The sequence below is a fragment of the Anabrus simplex genome, chromosome 3 (genome assembly GCF_040414725.1).
Source record: "Anabrus simplex isolate iqAnaSimp1 chromosome 3, ASM4041472v1, whole genome shotgun sequence".
Lineage (NCBI taxonomy): Eukaryota > Metazoa > Arthropoda > Insecta > Orthoptera > Tettigoniidae > Anabrus > Anabrus simplex.
The window spans coordinates 41,989,011-42,008,597 of record NC_090267.1 but is presented as its reverse complement, the minus strand read 5'-3'; the positions used below and the strand labels follow the sequence as shown (position 1 = coordinate 42,008,597).

Here is a 19,587-nt window from a genome sequence, read left to right as displayed (position 1 = left end):
AGGTACAATCGAACTGAGTTATGAGTTTCTAGGGTTTTTGAAATTATTCGTTAATTGAAGTCTGTTTTCATGTACAGCATGATTCAGCCGCCCCTTCTAAGGTAGTTTATGCAACAAACAATATTCAACACTTCCTGGAAACATCTGCCCTGCCGGTATGCGCAGACAACACAACCGAATATCTTGGTATTTACCACCTCAGCATGATAGGACGCCGTAATGTTGTACTCGTATTAAACACTGGAAGAGATACGTATGCCTTTTAAATCGTATGAATCTGACATGCTGCCGAAACACTAAATCGATATTGTGACCACAATTGACGCAATACTTGCTGTAAGCTGCCCGGTGAGTCGTACGGAGCCGTAATGTAGTTGGTAAAGGATTGGCGATGCGGGCTTGCATATCAGGTGCGAGGTTCAAGTCCATGGTGAAGATTACGAGTTTTTGAAATATTCTTTTAACCTGTACTACTTTTAATGTAAGTTCAATACACGCTTTCATGCAAATTGTGTGTGAATGAATGTGTTTGTTGCTATAAGAAGGGCCCGTTAGTTAGCAGGCCGGACACATACAGACCTGAAATAATAGGAACATAACTTCCTTGACAATGTTTTATCGCAGCAAATGCTCGAAGTGATGACCGTTTCGTTTTATACACATTCGGGCACGGTGTCCAACAGATCGCCTTGCACGCTGAAGTATTCCAGGTATAATTGCTCAGCAAGCTTGATGAGTTACCGGAGATGGTGCGGGTTTTCTGGCACTTGAGTGTAAACGGCGTTCTCCAAATGTCCCCACAAGGGGAAGTCTAACTGTGTTAACTGCCAATAAACAGGGCCTCCCCGTCCTATCCATTTCTCTGCCAGTTCCTCGTTCAGATGATTAGGAACGGGTAAAGTCAAATGTGGTGGAGCTCAATCCTGTTACAACCACAGCGTCAAACGATTGTGCAAGAAATCATCCTCCGGTAGCAGTACAGGAAGCTTTGGTCCGTCCAATGGTGCTCAAAAGAATAAGATCCAATCAGGCGATCCCCCATGATTCCACACCAAACACTCACTCGGCATTGCACTAGATGGGCCGCCTGTCGCACCCAATGAGGATTGTCCGGTCTACAATATTGCATGTTGTGGCGATTGAGGTTCCCATTACTGCGGAAGCGCGATTCCTCCGAGAACAAGATATGCGATACAAACGCTGCAACAGTGTCCAGTCTGCCTAACAGCCACCGATGAAAGTCCATTCAGGCTTCGAAATCTCGCTCATGGATCTCTTGGTGTAGCTCAAGATGGTATGGGTGAAATTGTGCGTTCATGCAGTACTCGCCAGGCGGACGGCTGACTGGTGTTCACCTGTCGTGCAATCGCCCTTTTACTGATGTGTGGATTATTACTAGCTGCCTCCAGAACGGTCTTTTCTGTTTCACCCGATATAACGGGCCCACCGCGGACTGGTGGCTGGTTGGAAATCACGCATCTTCCTTAGGCGTCTCTCAACACGGCCGAATATCGTAGAAGCCGGGTGTTGCCTGTCTGGATACAGCTCCTGGTACAGACATAGTGCCTTGCACGCGTTATGCCTTGCTTTCCCATAAATGAACAACACGTCACCATATTCTTCTGTGGAAAACATGCCGAATGACAGTGGATACTACAGTACATTCAGGCCCTAACCAGCAGAGTATGCGCACGGCACAAGATAAACAACAGCGTCATTCTACTGTTTGAATGTGGCAAACGTGTACCTGTGTTTACGTATTGAAACATCATACCGATGCAAAAATATTTGAACGATGCAAGATACGAACCGCTGCTTGCACATTCCGTCAATTGCTAGACGAACACTTACCCACATCCTCTACGCTGAATGCTAGAGACATGCTGGTAGTACGACGAGAGCTGCGTATATAAGCCATTCGCTTCTGTATTTCAGACATGAATTACTGCACTGTTATCTAGTTTTATGCATTGATTTCACCCAGTCACGCAGCACGACACATTAATACAGTTACGTGGTAAGATGTGGTTGCCACATGATTTGAAGGCGTCATGTTTTTCGAATGGATGATCTAACATTTCGCTAGGGTTCAGACTCGTGTACAAAATGTGCTCACTGGACATTAGTACCATACAGTACGCCTGCAGCGGAATAGTCACCTCTTTAACCATGTGCACGTTGTTGGGCTGCAGCAAACGATATCGGAATTGGCTGCTGAATCACACTGTACATCTGCCTTTATACAACTACAGTCAAGAAGTTCGTAGACTGCCACCTACAGTGTAGGCAACCCAGCGTACCTGAGTCAAGAAGATCCTGCACTGGCGCCTACAGTGTAGAGAACATAGTGTACACCTATAGTATATAATATCATCATCATCATCATCATCTGTTTACCCTCCAGGTTCGGTTTTTCCCTTGGACTTAGCGAGGGATCCCACCTCTACCGCCTCAAGGGCAGTGTCCTGGAGCTTCAGACTCTTGGTCGGGGGATACAACTGGGGAGAATGACCAGTACCTCGCCCAGGCGGCCTCACCTGCTATGCTGAACAGGGGCCTTGTGGAGGGATGGGAAGATTGGAAGGGATAGGCAAGGAAGAGGGACGGAGGCGGCCGTGGCCTTAAGTTAGGTACCATCCCGGCATTCGCCTGGAGGAGAAGTGGGAAACCACGGAAAACCACTTCCAGGATGGCTGAGGTGCGAATCGAACCCACCTCTACTCAGTTGACCTCCCGAGGCTGAGTGGACCCCGTTCCAGCCCTCGTACCACTTTTCAAATTTCGTGGCAGAGCCGGGAATCGAACCCGGGCCTCCGGGGGTGGCAGCGAATCACGCTAACCACTACACCACAGAGGCGGACAGTATATAATATTACAGTCAGTATGTTCGTGGAGTGGCGCTAACATTTCACGGATCACATTAATTTGATCTACGTTTTCGTGGCTATTTCCCCTTGTGGTGATACGGGTGATTCCAGCATCATAATATCAAATGTTTTGCTAGAGGATTAGTGTAACTTTTGGAAGAACTTGAAATTTACCCGTTGCTTAAACTACAATATTCACAAGTTCCGCCACTGACATTCAACTACTCTTCACAACAGAGAACGTAGTGCTGCTTACACTGTATGGCTCTTGCAGTACTGGCGAACAACTGTCACTGAAACATCCTGTGGTGCCGTTGTGCACCACAGCGACATTAAACGACCAGTCCACGAACTTAATGAATCTACTACGTATATCGCTACACCTATAGTTATGGATACTTACCGCTTTACTTGTTATCTTGGGCCTGAGGTTGACAATTGCTATACAGTATTTGCCATGGAATGTGCTCCCATTCTGCGCCTCTACGTCTCGTACATCGATACACTCCTCGAAATTCCCATAGTGGCTGGAGCTCCCCATCAGCACACTCTCCGGTATTTTCGTGTAAGAATCGTACACTGAAATATAAGAATTTTCATTTTCGGATCAATTAAGTATAGATGAACACAATAATTAGTTTACATAAACCCATTTATGTCCAGAGGGTCGTTTTAGACCCACCTGAAGGAAACAATTCTGCTGAGCGCATTTTTGTTGTTTCGCGTTGATAACACATTCTGTGTCTGTAGTAAAATGGTCCACAGTGCGTGTCTGAGTCGGAGCGGTTCGCCTTCCACATCGCAGTCGCTGCCCGGTAACTAGTTATGTCATGGTGGAACCTGCATCACACGCTCACCGTCATTTGTAGGTGAGGGACTAAAAGTTTTAACATATAGTGTTCAGTGTGTTGATATTATACGGTGATATCTGACGAGTGTTTAGATACCTTTACTATTTAAATATGTCTATTGGTTCTTACAGTATACCACGAATAACATAGCGTGGGTCCCAAACGACCCGCTGGGCACAAGGCGCTGATGCCTGGAAGAGTTCTGCTCCCCTTGGTGTCATTTGACAGGAGTAGGCTACGTGCAGACATCGGGTTTCACAATCAACCTACCTCATCATAATCATCATCATTATCATGACCCCACATCGAGACGTGCAGGCCCCCATGGGCTTGCAATGGAAACACCTGCACCGGGCGAGCAAAACATGTCCTCGGACACTCCTGGCTCTAGCTGCATACGATAAATAAATAAATAAATAAATAAATAAAGAAAGAAAGAAAAAAGAAAGAAAAAGAAAGAAAGAATGAAATAATAAATCGCCATTTTCTATATATTTAACGCCTTGTTATTTGCCTCCACTTCTGCGCTAAGCGGAGAACATCTCGCAGGTACGTTCCTCTCCCTAGAGCGCTTGTGGCTGTTACTATTAACAGACTCCTGAGTTACAGAGACAAGTATTTCCCTTGTTATTGCACGTGATTTGGTTCTTAATGGGAAAAGAGCAAAAAGTTTATTGATTTCTTGAATTATCTCTAAATGGAAATTATTTCAGTTATACTCATGAAACTTTGCACATTAATTTAAAATACATTTTGCTTATGTGTAAAAGCTAAGCAGTTAATATAGATAAAACTTCTATGAAAGAAGGATGTTTCCAAATTTAAATTTTGGTCATATTGATGTACCGCATTCTCAGCACAGCTGACTTCCTGGAACTTTTAATTTTGTAGTAATTTCTTAGAATTTGTGGATTTAATGCCTGCAGATGTTTTAAAACATGCCTATTTCAATTTTTTAAATGAATGGATTATTGAGTTCGAAAACACAAATATACATGTGCTCCATGATTACTTCACAAAGTCGAAGTATTATGTTCGGCTACCGCACTGCTGGTAGCGTGATTACAAATGAAGTAGTGAGCCCTAGAGTTCTTTCCCCTCGAGGTAGGTTTCCAAGGCTTTGAGAGATATATGGGCTACAAAAACAGGATGAAATATGGATGCGTAGGTCAAGGTAGGAGATATACGAGAGAGTAGAACCAATTTCAAGTGTATTACGGAAAAAATGTTGAGTTTCTTGGGACTTTGGATGGGGATGGATGACAATAATTTAACAAACAAGATATGGAATACGACATGCTTAACAGGAAATAACTGGTTGAAGGAAGTTAGGGAGGACTGAAAGACTATTGGCATAAGAGAAAAATATCCACTTAGACTGTGCAGGATAGATCTTACAAAAGAATTGTCGAAAGTCATAAATTTAGCGATACTAAGATCAAGATCCAAAGCACAGAAGCGGAGAGAGATAGGAGGGAAAGAATTAAGGGGTACTGGAAAGAACGCCATGCTGAGCAACTCATTCGATATTCTAATGGTCGAAACAAATAAAATAAATAAATTCTAAATTCCATAAAATGACATAATTTGCAATTTCATTGCAGACAAATGTGTGAAAGTGTCTAGACTACCTGTGTACCAACTTTCTTATTTATAACTTTAGTAGTTCCATAGAGAAGGTGCATTTGTCATAGAAAATGAAGTCTAGAAAATTATTGAATTTCAGAACGAAACTTCGCACTGTATCTCTGAAATCGAAACAAACTCTCCGAGGAAATCGTCATGCTTGATTAACCGGAAATGACGCTCCACAATATTCTTCAAAACTCCTAGGTGTGATACCGTCAACGGATAGACAAAATTGAGTTAAGCTAAAGTGAAAAACAGCCATACATAAAAACGGGGGCCTGTCACCTAAGCGCATATGTTAGGAATTTAGTGCACTTAGGTACTGAATTCGACAAAACGCTCTTGGGACCTGCTTCCCTGCATAATAAGCTAACAAGTTCAGGAAAAATTAAACATACTTTTGAAGGATTTCGAGCAAGTGTCCATTATTATCATTATTATCAACAAATACATCGCAATAGGGAAATACCCCGGGGGCAATGGTCACTTACAGTAGTATGATAATAAACCAAAGTTAAAACATAATTACCTAACAACAACAACAACAACAACAACAAGCAATTACACGGAAGGAAAATATAATAAGAAAAACTACTACTTAACAATTTTAAATCCAACATCATATTATACTTAAGTATTTCCGTGCTCAATACTATTGAATACGATACTATAGGTTGAGTTTACTACTAGCTTAATGTTACAAGTCATAATAAAGTAAAGTTAAAAATAATTACACAACAACGAAAACAATAACAACTACTACTACAAGAAATTCAGTGGAAAGAAAACATTGCAAGAAACAGTAATTGAACTGCTTGTGAATGAGTTTGTTATTCGTTATCTACGAGTGAACAAGTATCATGTTTGAAGAAGGTGAAGTATGTATATTGCATGGGCCCAGTTATATTAACTGTGTTTAATTTTACTGATGACGTCAGTGGATACTTTGGTGGTACCGATGGTCACGGCTCGATCGTGGCTCTACTGCTCTCCTCTCGGGAGACGGGGAGGTACTAGTCCCTACCTTCCTCTGTCCTGAGTTGAGATTGGTTTTCCATTCTCCTGCGCAAAGGCGGACGCCGTGATAGTTCCTAATAAACCCCTCACCTTATCCAAACATCTCCTTCACCTGGCCTGAGAGACAGCTTTACCATCTAGGAGGCCCGCCGCCCCCTTAAGGGACCGAATGTAAAAAAAAATTAGTACCAATAGTTATTGATATTTTAATGAAAAATGAAAAGTCGTATGGCTTTTAGTGCCGGGATGTGTCCGAAGACTTCGGCTCGCCAGATGCAGGTCTTTTGATTTGACCTGTGTGTCGTGAAGAGCATGGAATTATGATGAAGACGACACATGCACCCAGTCCCCGTGTCAGGGGAATTAACAAATTATGGTTAAAAATCCCCACCCTTCCGGGAATCGAACCGGGAACCACTGTGACCGAAGGCCAGCACGCTAACCATTTAGCCGTGGAGCCGGACTATACCCATTTTAATTATTCTATGCGTCTGTGGTCCTACGCAAGTCTCCAAGAGAAGTAACAATGTTTATTTTTTATGGGTGCCATCGTTGTGTGCCATACTGCACGAGTAAAACAGAGAAAATAAAGGGGATTAATGTCCATCATCATCATCATCATCATCATCTGTTTACCCTCCAGGTTCGGTTTTTCCCTCGGACTCAGCGAGGGATCCCACCTCTACCGCCTCAAGGGCAGTGTCCTGGAGCTTCAGACTCTTGGTCGGGGGATACAACTGGGGAGTATGACCAGTACCTCGCCCAGGCGGCCTCACCTGCTATGCTGAACAGGGGCCTTGTGGAGGGATGGGAAGATTGGAAGGGATAGGCAAGGAAGAGGGAAGGAAGCGGCCGTGGCCTTAAGTTAGGAACCATCCCGGCATTCGCCTGGAGGAGAAGTGGGAAACCACGGAAAACCACTTCCAGGATGGCTGAGGTGGGAATCGAACCCACCTCTACTCAGTTGACCTCCCGAGGCTGAGTGGACCCCGTTCCAGCCCTCGTACCACTTTTCAAATTTCGTGGCAGAGCCGGGAATCGAACCCGGGCCTCCGGGGGTGGCAGCTAATCACGCTAACCACTACACCACAGAGGCGGACAAAACAGAGAAAATAAGGGGGATTAATGTCCATGTCATTCAGAACTCAGGAAGAAATAACTCAGTGCTATTTCTGCAGATGAATTTGCTCCCAATTAGACCGAGGGACTTCTTTTGTAATTGGAGTGAATTTTTCTAGAACTAATTTTTAAGTTAAACATCACGCCACTGGTTTGACATTAATCTGCGGCCAACTCAAAATAAGGAATATCAAGGAAAACGGGAAATTAAAAGCAAGATTCCTTATGTAATTCAAAGTATACACTCTCACGCCTGACATATGTAGTCGCCGGAGAATCCTTCAACATTGAAGATTCGAGATAGGACCTATTCCTGCCATCTACTGAAACATATCAGTCTACTCCGAGAAATGCAAGGAAAAAGGGAGAAGGGTCCGCCTCTGTGGTGCAGTGGTTGCTGTGATTAGCTGCTACCCCCGGAGGCCCGGGCTCGATTCCCAGCTCTGCCACGAAATTTGAAAAGTGGTACGAGGGCTGGAACGGGGTCTACTCAGCCTCGGGAGGTCAACTGAGTAGAGGCGGGTTCGATTCCCACCCCAGTCATCCTGGAAGTGGTTTTCCGTGGTTTCCCACTTCTCCTCCAGGCAAATGCCGGGATGGTACCTAATTCAAGACCACGGCCGCTTCCTTCGCTCTTCCTTGTCTATCCCTTCCAATCTTCCCATCCCCCCGCAAGGCCCCTGTTCAGCATAACAGGTGAGGCCGCCTGGGCGAGGTACTGGTCATCCTCCTCAGTTGTCTCCCTCGACCCAGAGTTTGAAGTTCCAGGACACTGCCCTTGAGGCGATAGATGTGGGATCCCTCGCCGAGTCTGAAGGAAAAAAGCCGACCCTGGAGGATAACCAGATTAAGAAGAAGAAGAAAAAGGAAAAACATTTCCTGAGTTTTACGCTACAGATGCATATATCAACAGAAAATGGATAAAAGCCAATTATGAATTGAGACTCATCATGACGCGCATTGCTGTTCATGGATTATACCATCTACCAGCAACAGGACGAACTATACATATGCAAAATTTCCTCGTAAACCATGCGATGAATAAGCGCAGAAAAATATCTGCCGAAAATCCGTGAAATTGCTTAAGTTTTAAGAACATAAAATTGTGTACAATACATAAGCACGGCGAACGGCTGTAGCCGTGTTGAAACACCGGATCCCGCGAGATCTCCGAAGTTAAGCAACATCGGGCGTGGTCAGGAGTTGGATGGGTTGCCACGCGCTGTTGGTGGGGGGTAGGGGAATGGAGGAGCGGAAAGGAACTGGCCACCCTACCGCACGTAAACTCCGGCTCAGGAACACCTCTGCGGAGGTTCGGACCTGCCTTCGGGCAGAATACGCCCTTAGTTTTCTTAGAAGTGATTTTCGTCCTAGACTCAAAATAGATAAATTGAAGTATAATGTTTACCCCGCTAGATTTGAAATTATTCTGCAATTAAAATGATCACAGAAATAAGAACAGTTTTAAAACTTCATGTCAACCGTAGGAAAATAAAAGATAGAGGTTGAGCACACGGTGGAAGACAATCATGACAGAGACAGGTAAGGGTAATGAAAACTAGCACGACGCACATTGTGCACATTTGACACGGTCTACCGACACGTTTGGACTCACAATAAGATGAGCATATTCCAATCACAGTTGAACACGTCTCATAAATGTATAAAATTAAGAATACAGAGTAGAAATATTAATCAGTTTCCTGGTAGGTTGAATAATTTCACATCTGCCGTAAATTGGGCGTTGGGAACAGAGGGTGATAATATTATCTCAACAAGCTCGCGGCCGCTCGGATATGGGTGACCGTTACCGCGGTACCGAAATACTTCTCTTGCTTTACGGAGTTTATTTCTGTGTCCTTACGCATTTCAGAATATAATTTGAATTATTTCAATAATATTTCTGTGCGTGGGAGCCATGACGCACATTTGATGTGGTTTTCGTCCGCAGTGCCGTATGACGTAGCGTATGCGTCATGGCAGGTAATGGAGTAGAATCGGAGAAAGAATGTTTTGTTCGGTCGTACATATTCAATAAATTTCCTACGACGAATAAACACGTTTTAGAACATGTCTGGCAAAAATGCTGCTGTGTTTTGTTGCTATGTGAAAAATTGCTGTACAACGGACCTAGTTAACGCAGTAGCCTCTAATAATATGCTGCAACAAACACCGGTAGATATGGCATTGTTTGGAGTCAATTAATTCGTTATTTTGCGGAATTTCACGAAATATTGCTCAAGACATGAGCCTGGCTCTCCTGGACACTCTCTACATGCAACATACAGTCCTGCGCTGCCACTCCCTTCTAATACTGTCTGCACGGCTTGTGCGATTCGTCGTAAGCAGACACCAACCCCCCTCCCCTCCGCAGGAACACCAGGGTGGGTCGAGTAGCTGAGACCATTTAGCCAAGAAACTCATTCATCACGATACGAACATACCAAGTTACTCCAACCCCCTATCACTTCCGATACCCACCAACATTTCAAAGCCAAGTTAACTCCATTCAAAACCGAAACACCAGAAAACAGGTAATCGAGGCAGGCGCACGAACAAACACTGCTTTCTGAATAATAACATTCGCATACATTAAATTAATATGTACAGTCACTGAGAACATCATCGGTAGAGACCCGTTGCAATATCAAAGCAACATTGGACGTGGTCAAAACCTGGATGGATGACCACCCAGGACTGCCACATACCGATACACACTAACAATTACTGTGTCAGCCAACATAACAGCGAGGCCGTTGCCCTGGTCACATACACACATACTGAAATATAAATTTAATTTTCTACACAAAAATCAAGCCCCGCACAACAAATAGTTACTTCCCTTTTCTAAATTTTAAAAATCATAACTTAATACAGTTATTACAGACTAAGTGAGGAGGAAAGTTAAGCGCACCAACATCGGTACATTTCACACCACCTATCTCTCCAGAGATAGGTGGCACATGCGTTTAACCAGGGTCTCCCGCGATCATAGGAGTTTTTGTTGATGGTGGGATAGATTTTGAGAGTCTACGGGGTGGTGCTTCTTCCGCTAATCAGGTTCTGCAACCTCACTATTCTCTGTTGACTTCGCAGAAAATTATGCCGAATTGTAACGACTACAGAAACAAACCTGCTGCCTAGTTGGAGCATGTGTTTAACAGCAGCTTAGCAATGTACAGGTAAGAGCTCCACTTGTTTACATGGTTACTAGTAGAAATACGAGCTTTAATATTAGGTGCGGAGTGTGACGCTCGTGCGTCGTCATCGGCACTACGTGAAAATGGAGTCATGACGCCCATTTGTCGTAATCGGCCGCGAACGTGTTAATGGAACATAAGCATAGATTAGCATAAACAGTGAAGTTAGATGAATAATGAGCATTGCATATCAATTGAAGCGTTGACGTTGGAAAGGTAGAATCTAAAATAAATATTAAAAAATCGAAATTTAGTTTTCTCGTGCGTAACCTAGTTAACGTCCATGTCAATGACCTGGAAAAGGTAGCAATTGAAATGGTACAGTAGATTGGTTTCTACGACTTTCGCAAGATGGAACCTTTGTTAAGTCCACGATCCCGTGCCTCTGGTGGAATTTGGTATAACATTTGTCATTAACTGCATGTCAACCTTTTTTTATAGCAATTATAATTCCGCATCGTGATACTGCAGTTCCCAGATTGCCTCCGGAACCTATTCCAGTGGTAAGTCGTTATTACCAGCATCTGGACATGACCTTTATACCAGTTCTTTGTTAACAAAAATAGGTTCTATGTGTGGAAAACCATTGTTCCAGAAGAAGATGTGGAAATAATCTGAGAGGCTGAACATTTTGAACCATTTCATGTAATAATGATGACGCTTGGGGATATTCGTGACTTCGAATAATTAAATACTTCGCGCCTTAATATTAGCACAGCCGGACCCGTGGTGTAGGGGTAGCGTGCCTGCCTCTTGCCGGAGGCCCCAGGTTCGATTCCCGGCCAGATCAGGGATTTTTCTCTCGACCTGAGGGCTGGTTCGAGGTCCACTCAGCCTACGTGATTAGAATTGAGGAGCTATCTAACGGTGAGATGTCGACCCCGGTCTTGAAAGCCCAGAATAACGGCCGAGAGGTTACGTGCGTGGTGCGGACCACACGGCCCCTCATAACCCGCAGGCCTTCGGGCTGAGCAGCGGTCGCTGGGCAGGCTGGAGCCCTTTCAAGGGCGTTAAGTGCCGTGCGTTTAATATTAGCACTGTCTGATTCATATTTAGTATAAATTTGTGTGTTAAGCTGATAAATGGAATACTACTTGATTTTGCCTATGTCAATGCGTCATTAACGAAGAACGTGTAAGAACAACGGTAAGGATAAAACAAGTTAACAAGTGAATAAATACTTTTCACCATGCACTCAACAATAGCCAAAATTTCACTAAAAACATGAAATGCCATTTAGTGATTTACTGTATTAGCCAAATCAAAGTGTGATCGATAGTATCCTTCAATTTTAATAATCTTATCATTGTAAATGAGTTGTTCAGCTCTAATGGTTGTGAAACGAAGTCAGAGCTGATAATTCGGTAATGTTTATAAGTTCTACATACACCTCAATACATGTTCAAGGATGAGAAAATGTTTCCATTTTCTGATTTTTCAGGTCCGTGATCTGTAAATGCTACTGCTTGAGAATTTTAATTCAATCCCTATCAACGTGTTCGTTATCGCATGCTTATCGAGAGGTGGGAATAAAGTCGAGTGAGATAAGGTCTTCAATGTTAAGGCAAATGTTATCACTCAAGTTTTCCAGGTAATCAGTAGCTTTTTCTGAGGACGAACTTCAATCAATCAATCAATCAATCAATCAATCAATCAATCAATCAATCAATCAATCAATCAATCAATCAATCAATCAATCAATCAATCAATCAATCAATCAATCAATCAATCAATCAATCAATCAATCAATCAATCAATCAATCAATCAATCAATCAATCACCACTGATCTGCATTTAGGGCAGTCACCCAGGTGGCTGATTCCCTGTCTATTGCTTACCTAGCCTTTTCTTCAATAATTGCAAAGAATTTGGGAATTTATTGAACATCTCCTGTAGTGAATTATTCTAATTCCTAACTCCACTTCCTATAAACGAATATATGCCCGAATTGGTCCTCTTGACTTAGTCTTCATATTGTGATCTTAACGACTTATAAAAGCACCACTCAAACGTATTCGCCTACCTATGACATTCCAGGCCACCTCTCCACTGACACTCGGAACATACCACTTAGTCGAGCAACTCGTCTCCTTTCTCCCAAGTTTTCTCAGTTCAAACTCCGTAATCATTTTGTCCGAAAGCACCCAGAACACGTCGAGTTGCTTTCCTTTGAATTTCTCCGTTTCTCGAATCAAGTAATCCTGGTGAGGATCCCGTACATTGGAACCATACTCTTGTTGCAGTCTTACCAGAGACATGAATGTCCTTTCCTTTACATGCGTACTACAACCTTTAAGTACCCCCATACACGTGTGCAGAGATCTATACCGTTTATTTACATCCCACTTATGTATTCACCCCAATGATAATCTTTGCTTATATTAACACCAAGGTACTTACAGTGACCCCCGTAAGTAACTTTCAGCACATGAACTGAGAGGTCTATCCCTATTAGTGAATCTCACAACCTGACTTTTAACCCCGTTTATCATCATACCACTGCCTGTTGTCCATCTCACAACATTGTCGATGTTTTTTGCAGTTGCTCAATCTTGTAACAGTATAATATCATCCACGAAAAGCCCTATCTGTCATTCCAGTACTTATATAATTTGCATGTATAAGAAAACATGAAGGGCCATTAATGCTGCCTTGAGGAATTCCCACCTTAATGATTACAGTATCAGATAACTCTTCACCTAATTTATTTCTCTGTTTTCTATTATGTAGAAATATAGTCAGCCATTTAGTTACTCTTATGTCTAGTCCAATAGTATTCATTTTCTCCAGTAGTCTCCCATGATGTACCCAGTCAAATGTCTTATATATTTCAATTGCGATACAGTCCATTTGACCTCCTGAATCCAGGTGTAATACCAGCAAAATTCAGCACTTTTAAATGAAAGTCCCAACTGCTTTTCTGTAAATAGAATTATATTTTAAAATATACACAGTGCTTCAATGTGGTACAAGGGCCCTTAAAGGCCTTCGAAGGTCAACTGAGTATAGGGGTGGGGGGTTCTATTCCTTTCTCAGCCATCCTCGAATTGGTGTTCCGTGCTTTCCCACTTCTTCTTCAGGCAAGATGCCGGTATGGTACCTAACTTAATGTCACGGCCGCTTCCTTTCCCCTTCCTTGTCTATCGTTTCCAATATCCCTACCCCTCCACAAGACACTTGTTGAGCATAGCAGGTGAGAGCACCTGGGTGAGGTACTGGTCATCCACCCCCCCACCCTGTTGTATCCCCTGAATCAAAATCTCACGCTCCAGGCCACTGCCCTTGAGGTGGTTGAGGCGTGATCCCTCCCTGAGTCCGACGGAAAACCAAACCTGGAGCACGACGAATATAAGACCAAGTGTTAGGATTCAATAATTATAGCGCGGTAGTTCGTGGTTCCGCCACTGCAAGCACTGCAAGCGTTTATATCCAGCAGGTGCTCCGGTAGTTCCGCCAATTCGGGTATACAAAAATGCGGGAGACTTTACTGAGCGAGTTACTTCAGCGAATAAGTTAATTTTGTTTTGCTTTCAGTTCTTAAATTCAGTTTGTTGTGCGTTGTGTACTTCAAGCATGTATCAGGTGACTCGATTAATTGAATAGTTCATCATGCTGTACTGCCTTGTACCTGGCTGTAGGTCTGTAGTAGATGATATGCAAATTTTTTCACCACCGGAGGATAGAAATCAATTTTTAAAATGGGCCAGAGCTACTGCATGGAAGGATACTGAGTTAAGGCGTAATAGCAGAATTTGTCATGTTTATTTCTCTGATGATTTGATAGTGAAAGAAATATAATTTTATATTGAATGGTGAAAAAGTGGATATCTCTCGTGTGAGATGGAAATTACGTACAATAGCACTGCGTCATATGTTGCCTAATTTGCTGATATAGCTTTCATGTGAGATTGTGCAACCCCCAAAATGAAATAGGAAGTGGTGAATGATGATTGAATACGGGAGCGAAGCACCTAATGGGGAATTAATTGGGTATTTGTAATGTACTTTCTGGTGCCGAAAAGACAATATTATCGCTCAAAAGTGCCTACAAATACTAACCGAAATTAAATTCGAGCTAGATCCAGTCTCAATTCAGCAAAATCGAGAATTAATTTGCTTGAGAAGCAGGTTAGAAATACACAGAATTTTGACCGATGTGGGACGATATATTTTGTGATTTTATCGATTCAATGGAAAAAAAATTAGTTGATCCTTCAAGAATTCAACATGTTATGGATGTAATCCCCAAAATTGTTTACCATTATCTGAAGTGAAGATTTTTCATCATAAGGAAGGAAATGTGGAGAGATTTGTAGTCTTGGATATGCGTCAAATCTTCACGGAAACTTTTGAAACATCATTAACCGACAAATTGAGTTCGTAAGTAGAGTATTGTCTTAAAATAAATCTGTATATGTACACTCCAGTAACCTGTGCTTTCCGCATCAGGTGATGAAGGCCGTAGCTCTTATTTCCATGTTTGATTTTTCCATTGTACACGTCCGTGCTATATTAATTGTAATCTCTGATTGTTTTCAAAAGACAGTGTATATACTTATCAGTTACAGAGTAATACGTTTCCTCTGACATCATTCCAAAAACAAGCTGTTCAGTGCTGTGGAGATTGCCCACTCTAGCGCTGCCTGGCGGGGCGTGCTTGAACTTGAGGAGTCCTCACACTTGTTCTTATATTCGTCATGCGTGGAGGGTAAACTAATTAAGAAAGGAAAGAAGGAAAGCAACAAGTAAAATTAGAAAGTAATAAAGAGGGAACAGGTACATAATATTTACATATTTTTCAGGTTTTAGCCAGTGATGTTTTTGATAGTAAGGCGTTATATGCACATCTCAGCTGAAGTCAGAAATGAATCTGAGGAAACAGATGAATGCTCGCTACATTTTCATCGTTTGTTCCTTAGTTGCGCCAACAAGGATTGCGTCACAGTAGTCGAGGATAGGAGGAATTATCATTAGGAAAAGTACGTGTAATTTGGACCACTTAAATTTAAACGTCCATAACTCTATTGACCGTAATACATTATAATTAGTACAATGTATCTGGTGAAATTTTTTTATATTATGTTCAGGATTGTTTAAAAAGTAATATTTATTCTAAAATTTAACGTCGTCTAACTTGGACCGATAGTATGTAACTTGGATCAGGTGACCGTGTAATTTGGACTGGTGGAATATAAGCGCTAATAAATTACTTAATATATTTATTATGACATACTAAACAATAAAATGCGGCATTATGAATGGTGGTCATTCATATTGGTATATAGGATAATGATAAAACAAGTCATGCTGAACTTCTCATGAGCCCACTTTATGCAACTATTTCGTAGCATCAAAGCTGAACACCCTCTTGCCTGAAACAGCTACTTGACTGTACACTTACTTGTCACCATATAAGTTTACAAGGAATTTGATTATTAAAATTGTTTTACTCTTCCCCCTTCTACATTAGCAAAACAACTTCCAGGAAAAACCTGTTCTTGGCTGTCTTGCTGACCTTACCTAAGACAGGGGGTAACCAAAATTGCAAATACCAAAACCACAATCGGTTCAAATTTCACGCAGGACCAAATTAACTAGATTTCCCCTATTATTATTTCCTTTTTTGCTTTTTGCTTTACGGCGTACCTTCACAGGTAGGTTTTATGGTGACGATGTGATAGATCTTAGAGTGGAAAAGCAACGGCCGTGGTCTTAATTAAGATACAGGCGCAGCATTTGGCTGGTTTGAAAATGAGGAAACGGAAGAATATCTTCAAGTCTGCCAACATTAGCATTCGAACCCACTATCTTCTGAACGCAAGCTCTCAGCTTAGCGCTAATACCCGCACGGGCAACTCGCAACTCAATGGAGGAAGCGAAGCCTTCCTCAATGTAGACATGAGCGCTTCCTTTTTAAAACATGTGGTCATTTGTTGCCCATGCCAGTGGATGAAGTCAGCTGACTTTTTCTTTAAAATGTGTGTATTTGCTCGATATCATCTTCAAAGTGACCAAGGAGTACCTGAGTATCAAGGCTAGAGGGATAACTAGTTTATCTCTAGACTTTATCGTCTGAACGTTGAAAAGTAGGCCTAAATGTCACTGATTTCACACGTAATCGTAAAGTCACTCACTAACTAACGTCAGCTTCTGATATGACTATATCTCACTCGCAGGGCTGTATGAATGGAGAGTTGATGTTTGATTACATGTCGTTGTGAACAAATTGTAAGTGATCCATTCGATATTCGGACATCTCTAGTTAACTCGAGGCCTCAGCTGAATGTCGCAATGGTAAATTAAGCGCGATGATAGAACTTTCCCTTTCAGAAAACTTGTGTTTTGGGAGTTCAGTTACTTGCTCTCGGTACGTAACGGTGAGTGGAGGCCTTGAGCGATTCAAAAGAAAACCATTCAATAGCCTATCCAAATTATACTCTCTGAAGAGTGTTTTTGTGGGAGACAAGCACAATGGTGAAATAATCGCGTCGATATCTCCATCATCTCAACTCCAAAAGGACTGTTTTTGTACTTTTCCGACCAGCTGGAGATATAGGACCAAGTAATATTCATTTATAGGAAGGGGAGTTAGGGATTGGAATAACTTACCAAGGGAAATTGTTCAATAATTTTCCAATTTATTTGCTATCATTTAAGAAAAAGCTAGGAAACAACAGATAGGGAATCTGCCACCTGGGCGACTGCCCCAAAATGCAGATCAGTAGTGATTGATTGATACGCTTACTCTTAATGATGATTACGTAAAACAAGATAATGGTGTTTTTATAACCTCCACACTTGACTGGGGCCATCCTGTGCAATTTATTATGAGTAAAATACTACCGACTGTATTGAAGAGACTACGTGGAATTATTCTCTATTCTAACTAAAGTGTGTTTACTATATTTTAATTCATGGCCATCTACAATGAACAAATGTTGTATGGAGTTGTTGCACTCACGTTCAAATAGCAGAACTTCAAATTCTACAAAATAAAGCTTTTAGAGCCCTTTATAATTTTCCATTCTTAATGCCCAGACAATTAATGCACTCATCAACAGGCATTTCTCCGGTTAGGTTATCTATATCATTGGTAACACTTGCCTTCTAAATTAAATATAGCTTGGATCGGGGAAGAATTAAACTCAAATTCATCAGTAATTCAAGTATTCATGATCATACAACGCGGCAATCTGGAAGCTTATATGTCCCTAGAATGACTACAGTGAAGTATGGAACTAATGGTGCATTGTATAGAGCTATAATGTTATTTAATACCAATCCAGACTCGATGAAACTTGCAAGATTTTCAATAAATTCAAAAAATAAATATGAAAGAAATGGATGGACAGCATTTAATGTTCTTTCATTTAGTCAATCTAGATGAGCATTTTATCAGGTTTCATTTAGAGCTGTATGGCTCTGCTTATATAAACTTTAAACAACAATTGTGTCCTTGAAACAACGTTGTATTTTAGATTTAAATTATTATACATTATTATCATCTCTGTATTATACAAAAACTTTTTCTTTAATATTATAACTGTGCCAACTCTTTAATGTACTGTTCCAATGCGAGAATTAGCTAGTGGTGTCTTTGAAACAATAAAATTAATAAATAAAATACATAAGTGTCATGCGACGATGGATTTTTCAGGAACCGGTGAGCCAATCCCTTGATGCCGTCGCGTCGTCATCACATTCAAAGCCACGAGAGAGGGTAACTGAGGCAACGACCGTATACAAATTGCAGGAAGGGTGTACAGCAGTGATAAAAGTTGATTTTCTATTATAGTATTGCTTTCTTAATATTGCAAAATATTTTCTATATTGGTGTTGTTATTATTGATTCAGATTGATGAATCATTCCATGCCACCTACTCTGTGTTAAACTATTCTTTTCTACGTACCTGGTACAACATCACACATATATTCTAATCTATTTGTCACATTCATGACATGGTCCACAGCTACGATTCTTACAGACTACACTCCATCAAAAACCAAATGAACTAGTCCTGTGTCTTAAGATGTGTCTTATCATTCCAAACCTTCCTATGACCGAATTTAGCCAAATCACTCTCCTCTCAAAAATTCGATTCAGTATCTTTCCATTCGTGATACGAGATTCACATCTCTCCCTCAGCATTCTTCTGTAACGTCATTAGCAAATCTTATCTGGGCATACGATGACATTATAATCATGGGTGACTTTAACACTGGCCTTTTAAAGCAGACTAATGACGCGAACAATCTACTGAATTTATTTCTCGCTACAAACATTACGATTTTACCCCTCAACGCTACTAATCACGTTCATTATTCTGACCGCACAAGTCATACCTTAATTGAGCTTCTTGTGACAACTCAACCTCAAAAAGTAATTAAGCACGGACAGATCCCTGCTCCTGGTATCTCTTCACATGACCTATTGCACATGTGTTATTATACACGAATACCAAAGTACAAACCACGATACATGAAAATACGAGACTTACGGCATAAGGACTGGAATAAACTACGCCGCGATGCACACAACTTGCCTTGGGATAGTATACCTAATTCTCAGAACATTAACTGCAATGCAAAGAAATTCAATTCACTGTTACTGGAAATATTTGACAAGCACGCACCAAAGAAAAAGGTAAGAATCACCCAACATTCTTTCGCGTGGCTAACGGCCGAGATAAGATCTGTTATGGCCAGTCGTGGCAAATTGTACAGACAATACAGACAGACGCATAGCACAGATGATTTTGTGGGGTACAAGATTCTGAGAAACAGAACTAAGCAGTTAAATACAAATTTTAATATAAATACATTCAGGAACTGATGAACAATAACAGCCCGCGACAAAATGGAGTAAATTGCATACCTTAGTTATAGGCAAAGCCGTAGAACAAT

The 19,587-nt window shown here is 41.6% G+C and overlaps 1 protein-coding gene across 2 annotated transcripts in view; it reads right to left on the bottom strand.

The window, feature by feature from the left end:
* The window catches only part of LOC136866636 (nose resistant to fluoxetine protein 6), a 278,908-nt gene that overhangs the window by 255,234 nt on the left and 4,087 nt on the right, over positions 1-19,587 (bottom strand). For both annotated transcript variants that reach the window (XM_068226571.1, XM_068226572.1), the window contains exon 2: positions 3,271-3,446. In XM_068226571.1, the coding sequence (XP_068082672.1) occupies positions 3,271-3,446 (176 nt within the window). The remainder of the gene's footprint in view (positions 1-3,270; positions 3,447-19,587) is intronic.